This window comes from Pogona vitticeps, chromosome 1, assembly GCF_051106095.1.
Source record: "Pogona vitticeps strain Pit_001003342236 chromosome 1, PviZW2.1, whole genome shotgun sequence".
Classification (NCBI taxonomy): domain Eukaryota; kingdom Metazoa; phylum Chordata; class Lepidosauria; order Squamata; family Agamidae; genus Pogona; species Pogona vitticeps.
The window spans coordinates 190,553,061-190,572,331 of NC_135783.1; the positions used below are offsets into that span (position 1 = coordinate 190,553,061).

At 40.2% G+C, this 19,271-nt stretch overlaps 1 protein-coding gene across 5 annotated transcripts in view; it reads right to left on the reverse strand.

The window, feature by feature from the left end:
- The window catches only part of GLS (glutaminase), a 104,158-nt gene that overhangs the window by 64,048 nt on the left and 20,839 nt on the right, over window positions 1-19,271 (reverse strand). For 4 of the 5 annotated variants that reach the window (XM_072979715.2, XM_078393425.1, XM_072979725.2 and 1 more), the window contains exons 2-7: window positions 17,427-17,523; window positions 16,912-17,033; window positions 14,831-14,960; window positions 12,413-12,492; window positions 10,620-10,783; window positions 3,089-3,147 (exon numbers count right to left, since the gene is read on the reverse strand). In XM_072979715.2, the coding sequence (XP_072835816.2) occupies window positions 3,089-3,147; window positions 10,620-10,783; window positions 12,413-12,492; window positions 14,831-14,960; window positions 16,912-17,033; window positions 17,427-17,523 (652 nt within the window). Of the gene's footprint in view, window positions 1-1,826; window positions 1,864-3,088; window positions 3,148-10,619; window positions 10,784-12,412; window positions 12,493-14,830; window positions 14,961-16,911; window positions 17,034-17,426; window positions 17,524-19,271 lie in introns of those variants that run through there. The other variant, XM_072979731.2, reaches the window with a different exon arrangement.

Sequence of the window (19,271 nt, forward strand, 5' to 3'; positions counted from 1 at the left end):
CCATTCCTACTTGAGACATGGTCTAGAGGGGCGGGGTAAAAATCCAATAAATAAATAAAATAAATATATCAAAACGCTAGAAAGCAACTCTCCTTCTAGCTAATAAATGAATTATAAACATGATTGCTACAATGTGAAATCCAATCCTGTATAATACCACATTGATCAACAAGTAACTGATGCAGATAATGAACAATAGAAAGAACCTTTAGCTCTGCTAAAGAATCTTTAGCTCTGCTCAAAGAAAATGCCTTTTTGGATCAACTTAAGAATAACTTTAGTCTACATACTCAATACCTCTGCATGTACTGAAACCAGATGCCACTTTAGCTGCACTGTTAGCAGCTATATCTGGGTTAATTTTCAGTTGAATACTAGGTGCCTTCCATGTCTCCCTGCAATTCTCACTAGAAGCACAATCTGTAGGGAAATGAGCTAAACCCACTACAATCTCCCCACACACACTAGCATTTGAAACAAAAATTCCACTGATATAATATTGAGACTCTTCCTCCCTCAAACTGACTGCAGAGTGGGGAGGAGAACTGTCTTCCCAGCCATCAGAACTGTGGCTGGGAAGAAAAGAATTAAGATTTCCCTTCCTGCATGCTGCTGTCCCAACTAGAAAAACCAAACCCAAGTGTGGTTGCCTATAAAGCTGAGCTTGGATCTGATTATAAAGTGGTCTAGGAACCCTCATAAACAAAAGATGTTGAACCTGTAGACGCTGATGCCATCAGCCTGTGTCTCCCACCTCATCCTTGCTATAGAAAACTTCAGTTTCTCTTTTGCATCATGGGCTGAAAATTTATGAATTTCTTTCTCAGTGATGGAGCCAATTTACCAATCAAAGCTTAAGGGGCTTGTAAAACACACCGTAGGACTCTGATAAAACTCAGTATTGTCTTGTCTGACTTCACACAGGTACTATGCTATATAATATCCGTTTCAAATGTGAACAGGTTTAGAAAGTCATCATGAACTGAAATATTAAATCAAAGGTTAGGCTAAAGGAGCTAGAATTATTGCTCTTATTCCTCCCGAACTTTACCATAATTTTAAGAGTATAAACCTTATAATGTATGCTACAAAAGCTTTCCAAGACTATAATCTACAAATATGGCCTAATATATGTGAACCAAGGGCTGCCACATTATTATATATAATGACTTAGAAGTATGCTCTATTGCCAAAAGTGAGACTTACTTACTTTCAAGCAAATGTATGATCAGGCCGCACTAAGTCAGTCCTAAGTTTGAATTTAAATTCATTAGGACAATGGCTAGTTTAATTAAGATTTGATTTAAATATGAAATTCCATTGATTCTAAAACTTACAGGATTGCACACTTAATTTCAATGAAAACATCTTTTCAGTAAATATATAACACATGAAATGCCTTACAATCACTCTAAACAAATAATGATAAAATATGGTGATTTATGTCTGCTGGACATGCAGATACTACATGCAAAGTTTCAGAACAATTCAATACTGGCTTAGAAAAGGTGCTATATTATTTTCTGGAACAATCTCAACTGCATGCAGTAAAAGCTAAAACTGAGTATGTTACAATAACCTGAAACCTACAGCGATGCTATTATATTTTCATCTCAATTTTCAAAAAAATCTAATTGAAATTCCACTAACTTCAACAGAATTTCAAAGGAAGTCCATGTTTTGGATCCAGTCTCATTATATTATGTAACAGGCCTCACTGTCACAAGATTACATTCATGTTTAAAATGGTCTATTTTGAAACTCATTGTCAAAATGAATCTCTAAGTTATGTAAACCTACAGGAAAAAATTAAACATTAAATTTACCTGTCATACTTAAGGCCATTTTCCTTCACCTATAGCTATTAAAAATAAATATTTAAAGCAGGATGTTTTATACTTTCTTCAATGCAAAGAAAAGCAGAAAATCATGAACCATGACTAAAATAGCCCTTTCACAACTAAATTCCTGGCTACAAATGAATGATGCTAAGAAATAATCAACAGCACAATTCAACCTTTTGAACGTTGTCTACTTCTAAAATATGGAGGAATGAAATGTACATTAGAAGACACACTGAGATTAAAATCTGCAAGGTTAGATTTTAATAACCACAAAATTCATTGCACCAAATGAGAAAGTGAGGCACATTAGTGATGCAGAAAACCAAAAGTGTGTCAAATAATTGCAAATATTAAGAACAATCCTGCCATTCAACATGTAAACTTGAATGTATGCATAAATATAATTAAAAGCCTTATATTTGGTAAATTATTAAAACAATTATTTTTTCAAATACATTTATATAAGAAAGAAGTTATTCTTGCAATGGCAAACAATGAGAATGTTTAATATGAAAAAATGCTAGGGCATTTGACACTGCATCTTGTAAAACTGTAAACAAATTACAAGGAATACTGTATAGTGATCTACAATAATACTGTTTTTTGTTGTAAGGTCCCTATAGGAACCTGACTGCAACAAATATTCAAAATAAGGTTCAGAAAATGCTTTAAAACTAACTGCACATCAAAACAGAAGTGCAGGGTCTTAAATACAACTTCAAAATGAGTTGCATGCTTCACAGAACACATAAAATCCTGAGGAGACAGTGCTTTGTTATCTAATATTCTCACTATACTTCAGGCTACAGACAAGAGAGACACATTTTTTTGTATTTTCAGAGAAAGAACTTTTTAACTCATCCAATTTCAAAAAGCAGTTTGGGATATGGTGCAAGTGCTGTACTTTTGAAACAGCAAACTGAAATTGCTGGGGAGAGAAGACAGATATAGAAACACAATCCACATTTTGTCTTATGATTCACTTCCATCCTATCCCCAAACTCCTTTCTGAACTGGAGGAATGGGAGACAGCTTCTGAAAATTCAATCATAAATGCTATTTCAAGGAATACATGCCCCTATGTATTCAAAAGGTTTTACAGGTACAACAGTTTGACTATATGCTTATGTGGACTACAAGCTGCAGTTCACACCATAAAATGTTTGTGTTATTGTGGAACTTCGTTGCTTTCCACAAAACTATTTTAGTGCAATTCTGAGGAAAATTCAATGTAGACATTTTACCTTGATCAAAGAAGTGACAACAATTGCTCCAGCATTCACCATAGGATTGTGTGGTTTATCTGCAAAATAAATACTTATTTAGTTGTATGAATTAACTTTTCAAGTTATGAAGCACAACTGGCACATTCCATTTTCTCATAAACACTATCTTTCTCATAAATGTCATTATCAAATGACAGGTGCTACTTACCATCTGCTTATTATTATAATGCCAGATCCTAGAGTAACCCCCTTTCTTTGTATCTGGACACTGGACTGCTTTCCAGGCTATGTACCTGGATGCACAGTACATAGGCAACTGATAGAAGCAGAAGAAGGTCTGCTTCTATCAGTTGCCTATGTGTGGGGGAACGCTTCTTCCCAAAGTTGCTAAGTTGTTGGCTGATTCTTCAGTGTAGAGCACACTCTCCTGGATGTGAGACAGCTGCTTCTGAGAGGAGGAGCTACTACCCATTCTTCCTCTTTCTCATTGTGACAGGGAGCTAACTTTAAAGCCTTTCTTTGGGCCAATCCTAATGGTATTATGTAACCATTATCCTACCTGAAGTCTATCAACTATCTGTATACTGTCAACTATCTGTGAGCTTGTAAGGTTAATAAAAGAGAGTCCTCCTGGGGGCGTTGCCCCAGAGCTGTATCCAGAGGTGTGTATGGAGGACTCCGCTGGCAGACATCCCCACGTGTGTGGCTGGCTTCTTTAACTTCTCTAAGACTATTTGCTATCCTAATTATCTGGTGACCACCTAGCCTATCAGTCTTCTCATTTCATGACCTATGTACTGTGCATCCAGTCTCACAATATGGTAATAAATATTTTTGCCCATCACCACAGCTTTACTTCGCTTCCTGTGCTTTGTGCAAAGTTTCCATCAGGTTTCTCGTCTCATCAGCTCTGTACCGGAAAATGACTCATATTTATTCCCAATTTAGGGTCAACACAGACAATATGTTCATTATATAATTGCATTTAACATACAGGTGTGCCCTCAGTTAGGACTTGGTTTTCATCAGATATGCTGAGAACAACACTTTCCCTCCATACTGCTATCCTGGTGGAAAACACTCATTCCAACATGCCTATCTCCACACATTAAGTTGACTATTCACTGCAGGAGGAAAAATTACAAGGACTATAGTGTGTGAGAAAAGAATTAATCCATCCAAGCAGGCTGCTTTAGAACTCGTATTTCAAAAAGAAAAAGTTCACACGTACACACACTTGGAGACACAGTAATTAATACAGGTTGCTGTTCCCTTAACGATCAAGTGATAGCAGTCACTCCTTCTCATCCATCATCTTTGACCTTCCAATTTGGTTTGTAAGAAACTTGTCCCAATTGCTGACAAGTCTGCTATGTTATTTACCATTAAGTGCTGACAGAAGATGTTTAGACAAATGTATGCGCACCTAGAGCTCTATTCATAGAAAGGTTGTTTAAATTTCTTCTACCACAGTGAACACTCTATAGGAGTGATGGCAAACCTTTTTGAGCCCGAGTGCCCAAACAGCAACACAAAACCAAATTATTTATTTTGAAGTGCCAACACTGCAATTAAACCTGAATACTGAGGTTTTAGTTTAGAAAAAAGAACTCATGTCATTTACACATTTTGTCTGTATGGTTCTTTATTGATTCCTCCAAATGACAGCTCTTTTGGAAAAAAGTCAAGTGCAAAATGCTACACTGAATTAAATGCACCCTATTTATAAAGCTTATTAAGTACATTGAAATCCTGAACTTGTTTCCTCCAAAGTAAGCTACCCTCAGAAAAGCAGCTATATATAGGAGTGCACATTTTTAAAGTGTATACTTACATTTTATACACTTCATAAAGTGTATACACACATTTCACTTATTTGAAATGTAGTGTTGGGAAAGAGATTTACAGATATTATGACTTGTCAGAAAGAAAAGTAAAGCAAATTAAGTGTGGACTCTCACTAAAGTAACCAAGCAAGGGGTATTGTACTATAGGGGCATAATGAGAAGACAAACTCATTGGAAAAGGCAGAAATGCAGAAAAAAGTGCAATGCAGTAGGAAAAGAGGAAGACTGCACACAAGATGGATTGACTCAATAAAGAAAGTCACAGTCTTTTGTTTGTAAGACCTTTTGTTTGGTGTTGCAGTCAAAGCAGGACCAGAAGAGACTGGGATTCAGATTTGGGGAATAAACTATGATACTTTTGCCTGCTTTGGGGATGAGAAACAGAGAAAAGCGACTGCTACACACTTCAGAAATCTAGTCCCAGGTGTGTTGGTTGTCTTTTACTAGGTTTTTGCTGTTAGTGAGACTCTGCTAAATATTCCATTTCTGCCCAGTTCAATTTAAAGTCTAAACAGAATCTTGAAATACAAGTGGTGCCTCGACTTATGACCATAATCCGTTCCAGAAGATGGACGTAACTCGAAATGGTCGTAGGTCGAAACACCATTTCCCATAGGAATGCACTGAAATGCAATTAATCCGTTCCGGCTGAAGAAAAATATCACCAACAAATAAATAAATAAATCAGTGCAAGACTCATTGGAAAGGCAATTAATCCCTTCTGGCCGAAGGGGGGGGGGAGAAAAGCAATCAAGCGTGCAAGACCCATAGGAAATGCACAGAAAACAAACGAAGCAGAATGGAAATCCAGAGAGAACAAAGGGGGCAGGTTGGAAATGCAAAGAAAACAAAGGAAAAAGCAAGGGAAGCATGCAGGACCCATCGGAAATGGAGGGAAAAAACCCAAAAAGCAACCAAACCTCCCAAGACCCATCAGAAATGGGGGAAAGCCAAAAAACAAACAACCCCCCAAGACCCATCACAGCACAGAAACATAACCCCTCCCAGCTCAAAACGATGCTGCAAAAACACCCAGGACAGTTTTTCAAAAGCAGAAAACAGCACCTTACCTTACCAGGCAGCCCAAAGCCTCCCTGCAAACACACACACACACTCTCAGAAGCAGAAGGAGGCAGTCCCAAGCCTCCTCCGACGCACACTCTCTAACTGCTGTGGCGAAAGAGCTACAAAGAAGCAGCCTTGTCGCCACCTACAGATAGAAATTTTAATTTCCCGTCTTTCCCCCCTGCCTTTTTCTGTTCATAAGTGGAAGCTCCGGACGCAAGTAGAAGCAAAATTTTGTGACCGGAGCTGGTCGCAACTCGAAATGGCCGTAAGTACGGATGTTCATAAGTCGAGGCACCACTGTACTGTACTTGCTGTTCTCAGCAAAAATTACAGAGCTAAACGCAGTGGAGATGAACTTTGGAAGGTTCTTTTTACATGGTCTTATATTTATTTATATTTAATTTATATACCACCCCATTAGTCCCAAGGCACTATTCTAGGCAGCTTTCAAACCAGGACAAACAAACTACAGTATGGGCACTAAAATGTCTCTCTCTCACACCTTCCTTCCCGTCTTAATTGGAGCTTTACCTCCTGCTTGCAGTCACCTCCGCGGAAGTAGTAATTCACAAGTCGGACTGACTGCCCCGGGCTGTTTTACAGCAGTAAACAATGAAGCAGCCTTATCTCTGATTTCTAAAAGAACTGATTTACAAGTGCAGCAACCAAGGAATGTAGCAGGGATAGGTGGCTTACAATCGTGCAGTTTGAGGTTTGGCTGCGGGGGGTGGGCTAGCGCTCCACTCGCGCGCCCAGGGAAAGGCCTCTGCATGCCAGCTGTGTGCCATAGGTTCACCTTCACTGCTCTATAGCAACCATTCTCAACCTTTTTTTCCACAACCATAAACACATGAAAGAAATATAGGACAAATCAGTACTGCATAAGTTGCTTAATGAATCTTATACAGTGGTGTATTAAGAATTGTTTCCAGTCTGTGGCCCCCTTCAAATGTGCCTGGGGCCCCCAAGGCCATATTGGGAATGGCTGCTCTTTAGGCATGTTTTCCTACTATGGACATGGATAATTTCCAAACCAGAAGAATAGAATGGGAAAATCTTAGATATGCAAGGCTCTGCATAAATGCAAGAAATATAGTAGTGGGTTTCATTGCAATTCTAATAGCAACCACTAAAAGATATAAATTAAATACAAACTTGTTACTGACAGAATAGATATACAAGTTTTAATTCAATATAATATTGAGATCATTAAGTATAAAAATATATGTAAAATAAGCATATGTTGACCTTTCTCTATATAGTGCAATCATTTGTGTTAGATTTTGTAACTTTTTTCCCTGCTAATCAGACATCATTTGTAAATATCCTGTAAAGCAGGGGTCCCCACCCCCAGTCCGTGGCCCGGTACTGGTCCGTGGCCTTGACCAGACTGGGCCATGGAGACAGATCTCCCGCCTCCCCGCACACACTCCCCCCCGCATGCCCACCCACACAGCCCATGTATGCAAAGACCCCGTCCCTTTCATGCATGTACGTGAGACTGTGTGAGCGCCCTTTTGCACATGTGCACAAGTGTGTGAGTGCCCGTGCAAATGAGCACCACCACTTTATGCATGCGCACAAGCACAAGGGGTGCCCTGCCCCCCTGCACACGGACCCCGTCTCCCCTCAACCGATCCGCAATGTCAAAAAGGTTGGGGGCCACTGCTGTAAAGTCTACATGAAGGAAATATTACCACTGAACTAAAAAACTATCTTTCATTTATATTCACTTTTCAATATTTCTGCACAGATCACCCAAAAGCTTGAGAATTTCTAATACAGGAATATCAATAGCCTATAATTAGGGTAGTCAATAAAAGCACATGTGTTCCACTCCTAATGAAACACTGAGCCACCATGTAGCGGTAATTTAGGCTACCGGTTCTATTGGTTGGTCCTAAAAGAGCAGGAGAGCAGAAACCTGCAGGTAACTATCTTAATGTTATTTTTAGTGTTTTAGTAAAAAGCAGTGTCAGTTACACCTCAGACTATCATGGGCTTCACAGTGGAAGTCATTTTTCTTAATATTTTCTACGTTGCATTAAATCAGTGCACTGCTACACTCTGTATCAGAAATACACTGGTGTCTTGACTTACGGCCATAATCCATTCCAGATTGGCGTAACTTGAAATGGTTGTAAGTCGAAGCACCATTTCCCACAGGAATGCACGGGACGCAATTAATCTGTTCCAGAAGAACACTGCAAGCCCCATAGGAATGCGCTGGGGCCGAAAAACAAACACACCAAAACACACACACAAAAAAAACACTGCAAGCCCGATAGGAACACGTCGGGGGCGGGGGGAAAATTACGAAAAAACACAAACAAAACAATGCAAGCCCTGTTGGAACATGTTGGGGCCGGGGAAAAAAGTACCAAAGCCAAAAAACACAGCCAGCCCCATAGGAACACGATGGCACTGGGGGAAAAAACACAAAAACAAATTTTGCAGCCGGAGCTGGTTGCAACTTGAAATGGTCATATGTCAGTATGTTCATAAATCGAGGCACCACTGTATGTATATACAGTGGTGCCCTGTATAGCGACGATAATCTGTTCCGGAAAAATCGTCGCTATGTGGATTTGTTGCTATACGGAACAAAAAAGCCCATAGGAATGCATTAAAACACGTTTTATGCGTTCCTATGGGCTAAAAACTCACTGTTATGCGAAAATCCTCCATACGGGTGCCATTTCCGCTGCCCGGTAAGCGAGGAATGGGCGTGAAAACACAGCGGGCGGCCATTTTTTTACTGGGCGGCCATTTCGGAACCGCCGATCAGCTGTTCTAAAAACATCACTATGCGAAAATCAGTAAGCGAAACAGCTTACCAATCATTGCAAAGCGATATTTTACCATTTAAAACATCGCAATGCGATTGCTTTTGCGATCGAAAAAACTTAATCGCTATGCAGATTCATCGTTAAATGGGGCACCCGTTATGCGGGGCACCACTGTACTCCCCTCTTTATATAGAGAGGTGAAAGTACTTCGTCCAGAGTATCGTATCAACCATGGCAACAAAGCTCAATCAAAATATAAGGTATCAGCTACAATCATTTTATTATGTGAATAAATTGCTTCCTAAAACTGGAATTTTAATGCAAAATGTATGTATTTCTAAGTCAGCAGCATTTCCCTTCACACACAGGCACACAAGAAATCTATGCCTCAGTGGATTGATAACACAGCCTTCAAATGCCATCTCTTAATTCACAATCTATTAAAAATTCATTCAGTATCATAGCAACTGTGAACTGTGTTTTCTTACCAAGCAAGTGCTGTGAGGAGTGTGCATATTTTTCAGTAATAAATCCAGCACTTCATTCAAAGCTAAGTGATTCACCAAGAATAATTCATTTCTCCCCTTAAATAAAATAATTCCTCCCTTCAACAAAAACAAGCCACACAAAGGAATTCTAGACAAAAATGTACAAGATTTAACTTAACTTAGAAAAGAACAAACTATTTTGAAATATAAGCTGAGCTATTCAGAATAATGATCAAGAGACAGCGGAGACTGCTTCCAATGTCCTTATAGAAATATTTCTCATGCTTTCATTTTGTAATGCTGTTTCCCAGCCATAGTTAAAGAGAATGTTTAAGGAATTCTGGTTTGTATCCAGAGCAGTGAAAGACGAACTCGTGTAGTGTAAGCCATGCCTGCTCAGTTTCTCCCTTGCCATGTCGTATCCATTCTAGAGTGTGCCTTTTCTTCAAAATCAGCCTTTTAAAGGGAATGCTGTGGGAAGGAGCCAAGCAAAAGTCTTACATGAGTGGAGCTGCACTCACTCTCTGCCCGATCCAAACTTTAGGGGATTAAATTGCAACATTTCTTCAAAAACCTGTTGACACTCTGGATTCCTTTCACAAAAAAAATGCTGCCCATTTTCTTCAGCACAATGTCTGTAGAAACGATCATGATGTTGGAGATAACTAAGCAAACATGGTCATTACGTTGTGTCTGACTCTTCATGGCCCCACGGACCAGAACATTCTTCTACTTCCCCTTCTACTTCCCCATCATCCCTTCTCTGGATGTTTCGACCCTTTGCACCAATCAGTGTGTTCTTTCCCAAACCTTCTAACTGGTAACTTCTACAAGAGTAACTAATCAGTTAGGCCAGGTGCACTAATTTAGGTACCATGAGACACCAAGAACAGATGGTTCTCATAACATTCCTTCCACCTTCAAGATTATAGATAAGATTTTTCACAACTACAGCCAACTCCTCTAATTGGGAGGCGCTTTCCTTCCTACCATCTAGCCAATTTCAGTTACCAAGCACCTCTCTACACAGACTGCAGGGGATGAGTTAACCCTCTCCTTGCTAATTCCATAACAACCCATACCAATATCATGTCCATGTCAGCCTTTGGATACAGTCACACTATCAAAATAAATATGAGAATTTACACTTGCTTTGCATTGCTCTGAAATACTCCATTGCAATTCCACACAACTACAAATAACAGTACCAGAATTACAGTGGTATCAAAGTAAGATACTTATTCATGAGGCCTCCCATTTGGGTGGCAGGTGTTCTGTTTCAAACCTTTACCTCTTTCACTCTGCTCTGTTTCACTGGAGAATGGGGAAGGGATAATTTCATGTGCAGCTAACTTACCATCTTCATTGAGGAACAATTTGTTGAATCTTAGTCCACTAGGTTCTTTACCAACATATCTGTGTACATATTCAGTGCCAAGATCATTAACAGCGATAGCATACTTCAAAGGTTTTACACAGGACTGAAGACAAAATGGTACTTTGGTATCTCCAACAGAATGCCTGTGAGAAAAATAAATCAGTTATTGCACACTCTCACATTTGTTCTGAGAACTAGGCAAGCATGTCTTGGGGGAAGGAACTTTGAAAGAAGATCCTATTAGTGCTATTCAATTCCTACAACCTATCAAGAGTTCTATATTTGCAATATTGTTGTTGTTGTTGTTGTTTAGTCGTTAAGTCGTGTCCGACCCTTCGTGACGCTGTGGACCAGAGCACACCAGGCCCTCCTGCCTTCCACTGCCTCCCAGAGTTTGGTCAAATCAATATTATTAGGATAGGCAAAATAAAAAATAATGAAAAAGTGCATAAAACATTTCATTAAAGCAATCCCCAGGAGATAAGAGACTTTTGGGGGTTTTTTTTGGGGGGGGACTCTAACTCCCAGAATTCATCAAGAATTTCCCCAGGCACAGTTCTGGGAGATATAGCCAAAAAACAAAAATTCACAGACTAGTTTTTCTCACCTCCATCAGTGGTTCCATTGCCATGATCATTCAAAAAGAGGGAAACTGCCCCAGTGCCTCAGAAGAGTCAAAAGGATTCAAAGAAGAGGTCCTTTTGCTGTCCATTAGGCTCTAACAGAGGGCCCTTCCGAAAGATGCCCCCCCGCCAAGAAATCTGTAACACCGTCCCAACTGTCACCTGACAAGGCTCATATACAGGACCACTATCCTAACCATGAACTGTTCAGCACATCTGTAATAATGCAAGCCATTGACACTAGAACACGGTTTGACAAAACAAAGGTTCATTATCTTCTCTCCTTGCACTTTCTAATTATCTACCTAACCTTGAAAAAATAAGTCACAGTTTGTGTATTTCTTCCTTGTTTTACACTCAGGCTTGGAAAAACATAGTTAGAATGATCACATGTAACCACAAATCTTTGGCCAACTGGAACAAGGGGGTCAGAAAGGAACTTGAGTGAAATGGTATACAAAAGCCCAGCGAGAGAACTTGAATCAGAGAGCGTAAGCCTGATGGACTGTCACATTCAAGGCAGCTTATATCTTCATATGCTGGTCCCCAACCAATCCTTAATTGTGGTTTAGATACTCAGATGAAATGTTTAACCATGAGATTAAGGAACATATAATTAGGCTTACCCTCTGCATAGGCCCAGGGTATGCACAGGAAACCAATCAAGCTTTTGGTCCAATATGTAAGGAACCTCCATCCTTGGAGGCTACTTCAGGAATCAAATAGGTGTGTGTGGTTTATCATTGTGTTTGCATGTTCATAAAAGTACTTATCAAAATGTCAGGGACTTGGTATATTTGAAGTGTAACAGCCACTTCCTCAAGGAATATGGAAAGAATAAAAGCACTGTTTACATTAGATATGAAATGAGATTCTGGTACTTTTGATTTCACTTTCATTTTGCCATGTTTCATGTTTTCAGCAGCTGGCTCTATTAACTTCTCTTTTAAGGAAATGTCACTTCAGATGTCTAAGAAATGTAGGGCTACAATGAACAGAACTTCAATAAAAATTTAAGCCTCCCAACTAGTGCCATAAAGCACATACATTTTTAAAAGAATGGAGGTTGCATGCTGGGTTATGTTTCTGCTTCTTTCACAACACTGACATTACTTTGGCACTTCAATTATTTAAGATTTTATACAGTACCTCTGTCCATCAACTGTGCAAACAGACACACCCCACAAGTCTGGACTGAATTTAGCCAGCTGTGGAATATAGTCAGCAACCTATTGAAAAAAAAGACCAACAACAGCAATTACTATATTGCATATTTACAAAGAACGTCTACAAGCATAGCCACTAAAAACAAATATAAAAGCAGTAGGGTCTGAACACCCCCATCTATGAAAACAAACATGATAGGAATGCAAATCACATACTTCAGAGTAATCAAAGAAGCATGATTTGAAATAAATAACCAATTTACCCCCCTCTAAGGCCTGTTTTAGACCTTAAAGCCCGCCCCCCCAATCCCTTTCTGCAAATGAGAAGTTCCTGGCTGGTCATTTCCTGTCCTGTGGAGAACTGCATTGAGAAGATCATTACTCAGATGTCTCGGGATATATTGTAAGTGTAAGATTTCCACTTCGGGGCAAAAATCGGAGTGGGGGGGGCACACTGCCCCTCTGGGGAAGCATGTGGTCCACAGGATGCAATCTGGCTACTGCTGTCCTAAAAGATCTCTATTCACAAAGCCATGGGCAAAATCAACCTTCTCAAGTCATCTTCAGGAAGCTAAACATGGAGACATAATATGAGAGATCTCTCACAATGCAACTGAATCATGCACTAATCTTCAAAAGAAGCATAATCATATCAAAGATTCAAACAAAAACTAAGACTGTTTTAGCCGATTTTAAGCATTCTAATTTTAAAAGTCTAATCTGAAAAGACAATCTGTAGAAACAAAGATTGCATCCATGATACAAGTTGGGGGGGAACCCAACTAAGGTAAAATATTTGCTGAAAGTAACAAAGGAAAAGATCTAGAAGTAGAAATTACTTTTGCTGTTGTATACTTATACAACTGCATGGCAGCTTACTTCTTCTTCACACAAAAAGCAAAAGCGTGCTGCTTATATACCGCCCCATAGTGCTTCAAGCACTCTCTGGGCGGTTTACAAGTTAATTATGCAGGCTACACATTGCCTCCTCAGCAAGCTGGGCACTCATTTTACTGACCTCGGAAGGACAGAAAGCTGAGTCAACCTTGAGCTGGCTACCTGGGATTGAACCCCAGGTCATGATCACATGATGCAAAATGGAGCATGTTGGAGAGAAAAAAAAATGCTGCACAATTTCCCCTATGCCTGCATAAGCCCTGAGCAGGATTTTGGCTTTTGCCTCTAATTTGAAGATAAATTATTACCCTAGTGCAGAGGTCTCCAAAGTATGGCCCATATGCCACATCTGGCCCACCTGGCCTATTTATCCAGCCCGTGCGTGCGGGTGGGTGTGAGTGTGTGCAGGCGGGCGGGTGTACATGCGTGCAGGTGGGAGTGCATGTGGACAGGCAGGAATGCAGGTGGGAGTGCGTGCATTCCTCCGGCTGTCGAAAATATCAAAAAAAATTAAGTGTGCAAAAAGCTTAAGAGACCCCTGCCCTAGTGACAATCTGCTGAATAAACCCCCTTTGGAGCTTTACTTTATGAACATTGCTCTGCTATACCTACCATTGAATCTTTTGCTTTAACTTGAACATATTTCACTACAACTTCTATTTTTAAAATTATGACTTCAGATTTCTGTATAATATAATACACATGACCTCCTTGGAGAATAGCTGGGATAAAAATGTAATGAAGAAAATAAAAACATGCACACATACGCAAGCACAAGAAGCCTACTAAGACAATGGCGGGTCTGTGCAATTCTTCAATAGTCCACATCCAACCAGTGAAGGTTATTTATGCATTAGAGTAAAAATTATGCATGGGGGGGGGGAATGTATGTACTGATAGGGTTAGCACAGTAGATAGTCCTCTTAAAAACCAACTGGACGTGTGCAACTGTGTATTTTGCACCAAAAGGGAGTGGCAAAAAGAAGGCTCTCTCTAACCTATGAGAATTACCTCCAGTATTAGAAGCCACAGACATCAATTAAAAAACATTAAATTTAAAAATTTAAAAACAAAACCAAACCCAGTATTTTACCAGAAAATGAAAAAAAATCACTTAATGGTTATTTTAATAGTCACATGATGGTGATGATGCTAATACACATATTCCTGAGCCTTAAGAGTATTTTCTGAAAAAGAACTCCACTAAGACCTGGCTCTCGTAAGATGTGTTTTTTATAGGATTTCAATACATAATCTGCTGGCTGGATAGCTCCATGGGTTAGGCAGAGGTTGGGAGTTCAGTTTCCTACTGTGCCTCCTGGGAGAAGAGCCACCTGTTTGACTTTGGGCAAGCTGCACAGCCCCAGAGAGAAGGGAATGGTAAACCACTTCTGAGTATTCTCTACCTGAAAAACCTTTAAAAGGGTTGTCATAAGTCTGAACAGATTTGATAGCACATGATTGTTATTAATACACATGGCACTGCTTTTATGAGAGCACTCACCTTTCCTCCAGATTGAGTTTTAGCACTTTCATAAAGGTCATCAATGTGAGAGGCAAATGACATAAAATCTGGAATCACAAACTTACGCCTGAAAGCCTGAGTAAGTAAGACGATATTGCTTTGAACACATCTGTGAAACATCCAAAAATATGACATGTCAAAATGCTAAATATGCATACTATCACTTAATACACTGCCACTCATTCTAGACAGATAAAAGGAGAATTCTGGAATAAACATATTAAGCACTGATTAGATCATTTTAGACAATTAAATGTTGATTTTAGTGCAGCTACATACATTACACTAAATTCTGTGTCCTTTTTTTAAATCCAAATGCCAAGTTAAAATGTTAAAAGGAGTGTCAAAATTATGTTTCACTTTCTGGGGAAGAAGTCACAACTTTACAATGAGGTCAAAATATGTAAGTTTTCCAATAGTTCATTATAGAGACAGTTAAAAAGAAGGAGCAACCAACTGTAAGCAATCAAGAAATTACTATCTCATTAGAATAAACTAATAAATAGCAAATTGATATACAGTGGTGCCTCGCTTAGTGATGTTAATCAGTGCAGCAAAAATCGCTGCTAACCGAAAACATCACTAAGCGATTTTAAAAAGCCCACAGGAATGCATTGAAACCCCTTCAATGCGTTCCTATGGGCTTAAAACTTACCTTTAAGCGAAAATCCTCCATACAGTGGCCATTTTCGCTGCATGGTATGCAAGGAATCCGTCCCTAAACACAGCGGGCGGCCATGTTTTTTTCCGGCGGCCATTTTGGAACCACCGATCAGCTGTAGGAAAAAGATCGCTATGCGATGTTTTCCTATTTAAAACGTTGCAATGCGATCACGTTTTTGATCGCAAAATTTTCATCGCCAAGTGGTTTCGTCATTAAACGGGGCGCTTGTTAAGCGAGGCACCACTGTATTATACATGCATTGAATTAGGCTTGTGACAAGATTTTGGGCCTTCAGAAGTTCCATGAATCTGAAAAGAAGCTATCCAGTACAAGATCTGTACCCCACAGAGCTTCTCTTCTGTAAATAACTTACAACGTAACATTTTTTGTGATTTAAATCATAAAGACCAAATCTACTTTCTAGCTCTCCAGATGTTTGGGAGTATGTATATTTCCTAAAACAGCGTATCAATCAAGTGATGTTTATAATTCAGCAGAGCCCTTTATACTACAGGCATATAATCCAAAGCCTGTGGACGCGTAGCCCACGTGGCTTTTGGATCAGTTTAAAAAAGCAATTGTGTAATCAAAGAATTTATGTTTAACTACATACAGATAAGGATCAAAATAATATCACTTGAATACATATATACACAGACCATGGTTATTAACAATGGTTATTAAAAACTAGACAAAACCATGTTTCTTCATTATATGCCAAGTAAATGTTCAAGAGAGCATTCCTATGAATTTATAATTATGAAAACTTTTTTCTCAGGTACATTCCAAAGAAATAATTTTCACAGGGATTGTGGTATACATGCAAAGGTGAGGTTAAACCACTTCTCTGTAGTGCTGGTCAGTTCCCCACTTCTGTAATTATTATTTAAATTCCAAGAACTCAAATACATTAAACAACCAATATTGCAACTGTTGTAATATATGATGCCAGGAATTGCCCTAATATACCATAGGAAGGTTAGTTCAGTGAGATGCGCCCCCTATAGAGTTTAAGAGGTTGCAAAACTAACTTCCCATTGGTGCACTAGCATAATTTGTGGGAAGCAGTGAGACTGAGGGATGCATGTGGAATGAAGCAGGCAAGAGAAGTAAAAAGACATCTCCTTAGCCATCTTCTGTCTCCTCTCCCTGTCACAGAAGTCTATCTGATGGATTCTATGCAACTTTGGCACTGGAAGACCTAGAATTCTGAAAATCCTCTCCCTATCATTTACTATGCTATCTGCAAAATGGAAGGTTTTTTTAAAAATCAGGAATCTTTCTGGAGGCATTGCTAGCTTGCTTCACACATCCCTACAAACATCACTATTACTCCAAGCAGATACACTGAATGTGACAAATTTTAGGACAAATTCATTTCAACAGGGATACTTACTTTTTAAACAGATCTTTATCTAGCATAACACCATCTGACGTTGTCTGAAGTGTCAGCCTTAGCATATCCATGCATTCCTTCAATCTTGGATCAGATGTTCGTAAACCAGTAGATTTTAGAGCCTTTGGGGGAAAACACATCACAAATATTTTTGTTCTGAACACTTTCAGGAAACATGCAACTGCAGGTCTGCACACCATCTGGTCTTATTTTCCATTATATTTCAGTGGGCAGCTGACAGATACATTTCCAGAACAGTTCTGTTTCTCAATGTCTTGCAATAACCATATTTATAAGATATAAAGAAATGTACCCTCAATGTGTGAGGGGAAAATTATATCAAGGACAGAGATCTTTACAAGCTTAAATCAACTGGAATGCTCAACTTTTATAACCTTCCCATCAAATCATCACTAATAGGCATGCCACATATGGTGGCTTTCAAAATTTAGTCAAGAATCATACAGATAAACTATTTTAGATACTGTTCATTCCAAATAAAACAAAATACTTACTGTAATGAACTTATGAACTGGTATTTTCTCTTGTCCTTCTGCAATAGTATAAAACAGCAAATCCTCCAAACTAGGCAAGAGACCTTGCTTTGTCTTACTGTGGAAAAAACAAGATATGGGAAAAAGTCAAGTGCTAGGTCATCCACAGTTTTCACCATACAGTATACAACCTACAGTGGGGTCTTGACTTAAGAACGACTCGAGTTAAGAACATTTTGACTTAAGAACCGCTCTCATAGGAAAATATTGACTTGACTTACATACTTAGATTTGAGTTAAGAACTGAAAAAAAACCACATGGGAGGCAAGGAAAGTGCAAAATGTGAACTTTCAGTTAACTGTTGGCCAGTGAAAAGGGTGCCTGTCTGCTTCCTCACTCCTCCCAGCGTTTAGAGAGTGGATTGGGAGACAGTCTTTGGACTGCCTGGTACTGGACTGCCTGGACTGACTGTATTTTCCCTGCCTTCCCTGAACCTTTCTTGACCAAAGAAAAAAAGAAACAAAATATCCCCCTCTAGTGGTCGAAGGCGGAATAGCAGCTTCCCATTAGTTTCTATGGACGGAAAAGAGCAGATACGGATCAAATGGTTTTCAATGCATTCCTATGGGAAATGCAGATTTGACCTGAGAACTTTTTGACTTGAGAGCCGCCTTCCAATACGGATTAAGTTCTCAAGTCAAGACCCCACTGTATTCCATGGCTAGTGAATCTTTGGCATTCCAGATGTTTTGGACTACAATACTCAGAATTCCCAACTTGTATTGTCAATGATAAAGAGATATGGGTGATGTACTACAAAATATATGGAGTGTTAAAGGTTCACAACCCTGATCTATTCCATGTCTAACCAGAATTTAGAGCCCCAGAGTGTAATGAGACTTGTTTCAATGTAACTATGCATAAGGATTGCAATCTCCTACACACATTGCTACATGTCACCAAGTTACTGCATTTGCCCGCGCACAAGGCGACCGGCCATATAAGACGATCCCCCAAACAGGAGGAGGAGGAAGAGGGGTAACGGGCGGGTGGCAGACGCGCGTGCGCGCGACTGGCTCAGCGGCGCGGGGCAGCGGGCAACCCAGCAGCGGTTCAGGCATGGCAGCGAGAGTGGGAGGAAGAGCGGAAGAGGCTGAGATGGCGGCAGCAGGAGGAGGAGGAGGAGGAAAAGAGAAACGGGCGTGTGGTTGGTGGGCAAGCGTGCAGCTGGCTCAGCGGCGCGGGGCAGGGGGCAGCGCGACGGCTCAGGCACGGCAGCAAGAGGGTGAGGAAAAGTGGAAGAGGCTGAGCGGGCGGTGGCAGGAGGAGGACGAAGAGGGAAACAGGCGGGTGGCAGGCGAGTGAGCGCGCAGCTGGCTCAGCGGTGCGGAGGGCAGCCCGGCAACAGGCTCTGGCCGCTCAGGCATGGCAGGCTGTTCCTCCCTCCCTCCATCCAGACCGCCTGCCTTCCTCCCCGGCCAGGGCAGCCCCGTGTCATTCAGTGCACCCGGCGTACAAGACGACCCCCCCCACTTGGAGGCATGTTTTTCGGGCCCAAAAAGTTGTCAAATACGGTACTCCGAACTTATGCCAACCCTAGAAGGTATTCAAGGTATATGAGATGTTTAAGGAGTTGCTTACCATTATCACCCTTACTACATTTCCATGGCAGACTCGTACTGGAACTCAGCTCTCCTGATTCCTAGTCAATCACCATACCCATTTATATCATATTGGTTATTCAACCATTTAGTCAGTACTTACTGTGACAAACCCAGACCTACTGGGATCTGCCACACGTTAACTAAGCTGCCACCAACCATTCCCTATAAGAAGTCACACAGACCAGGGATGGATTTTCAACA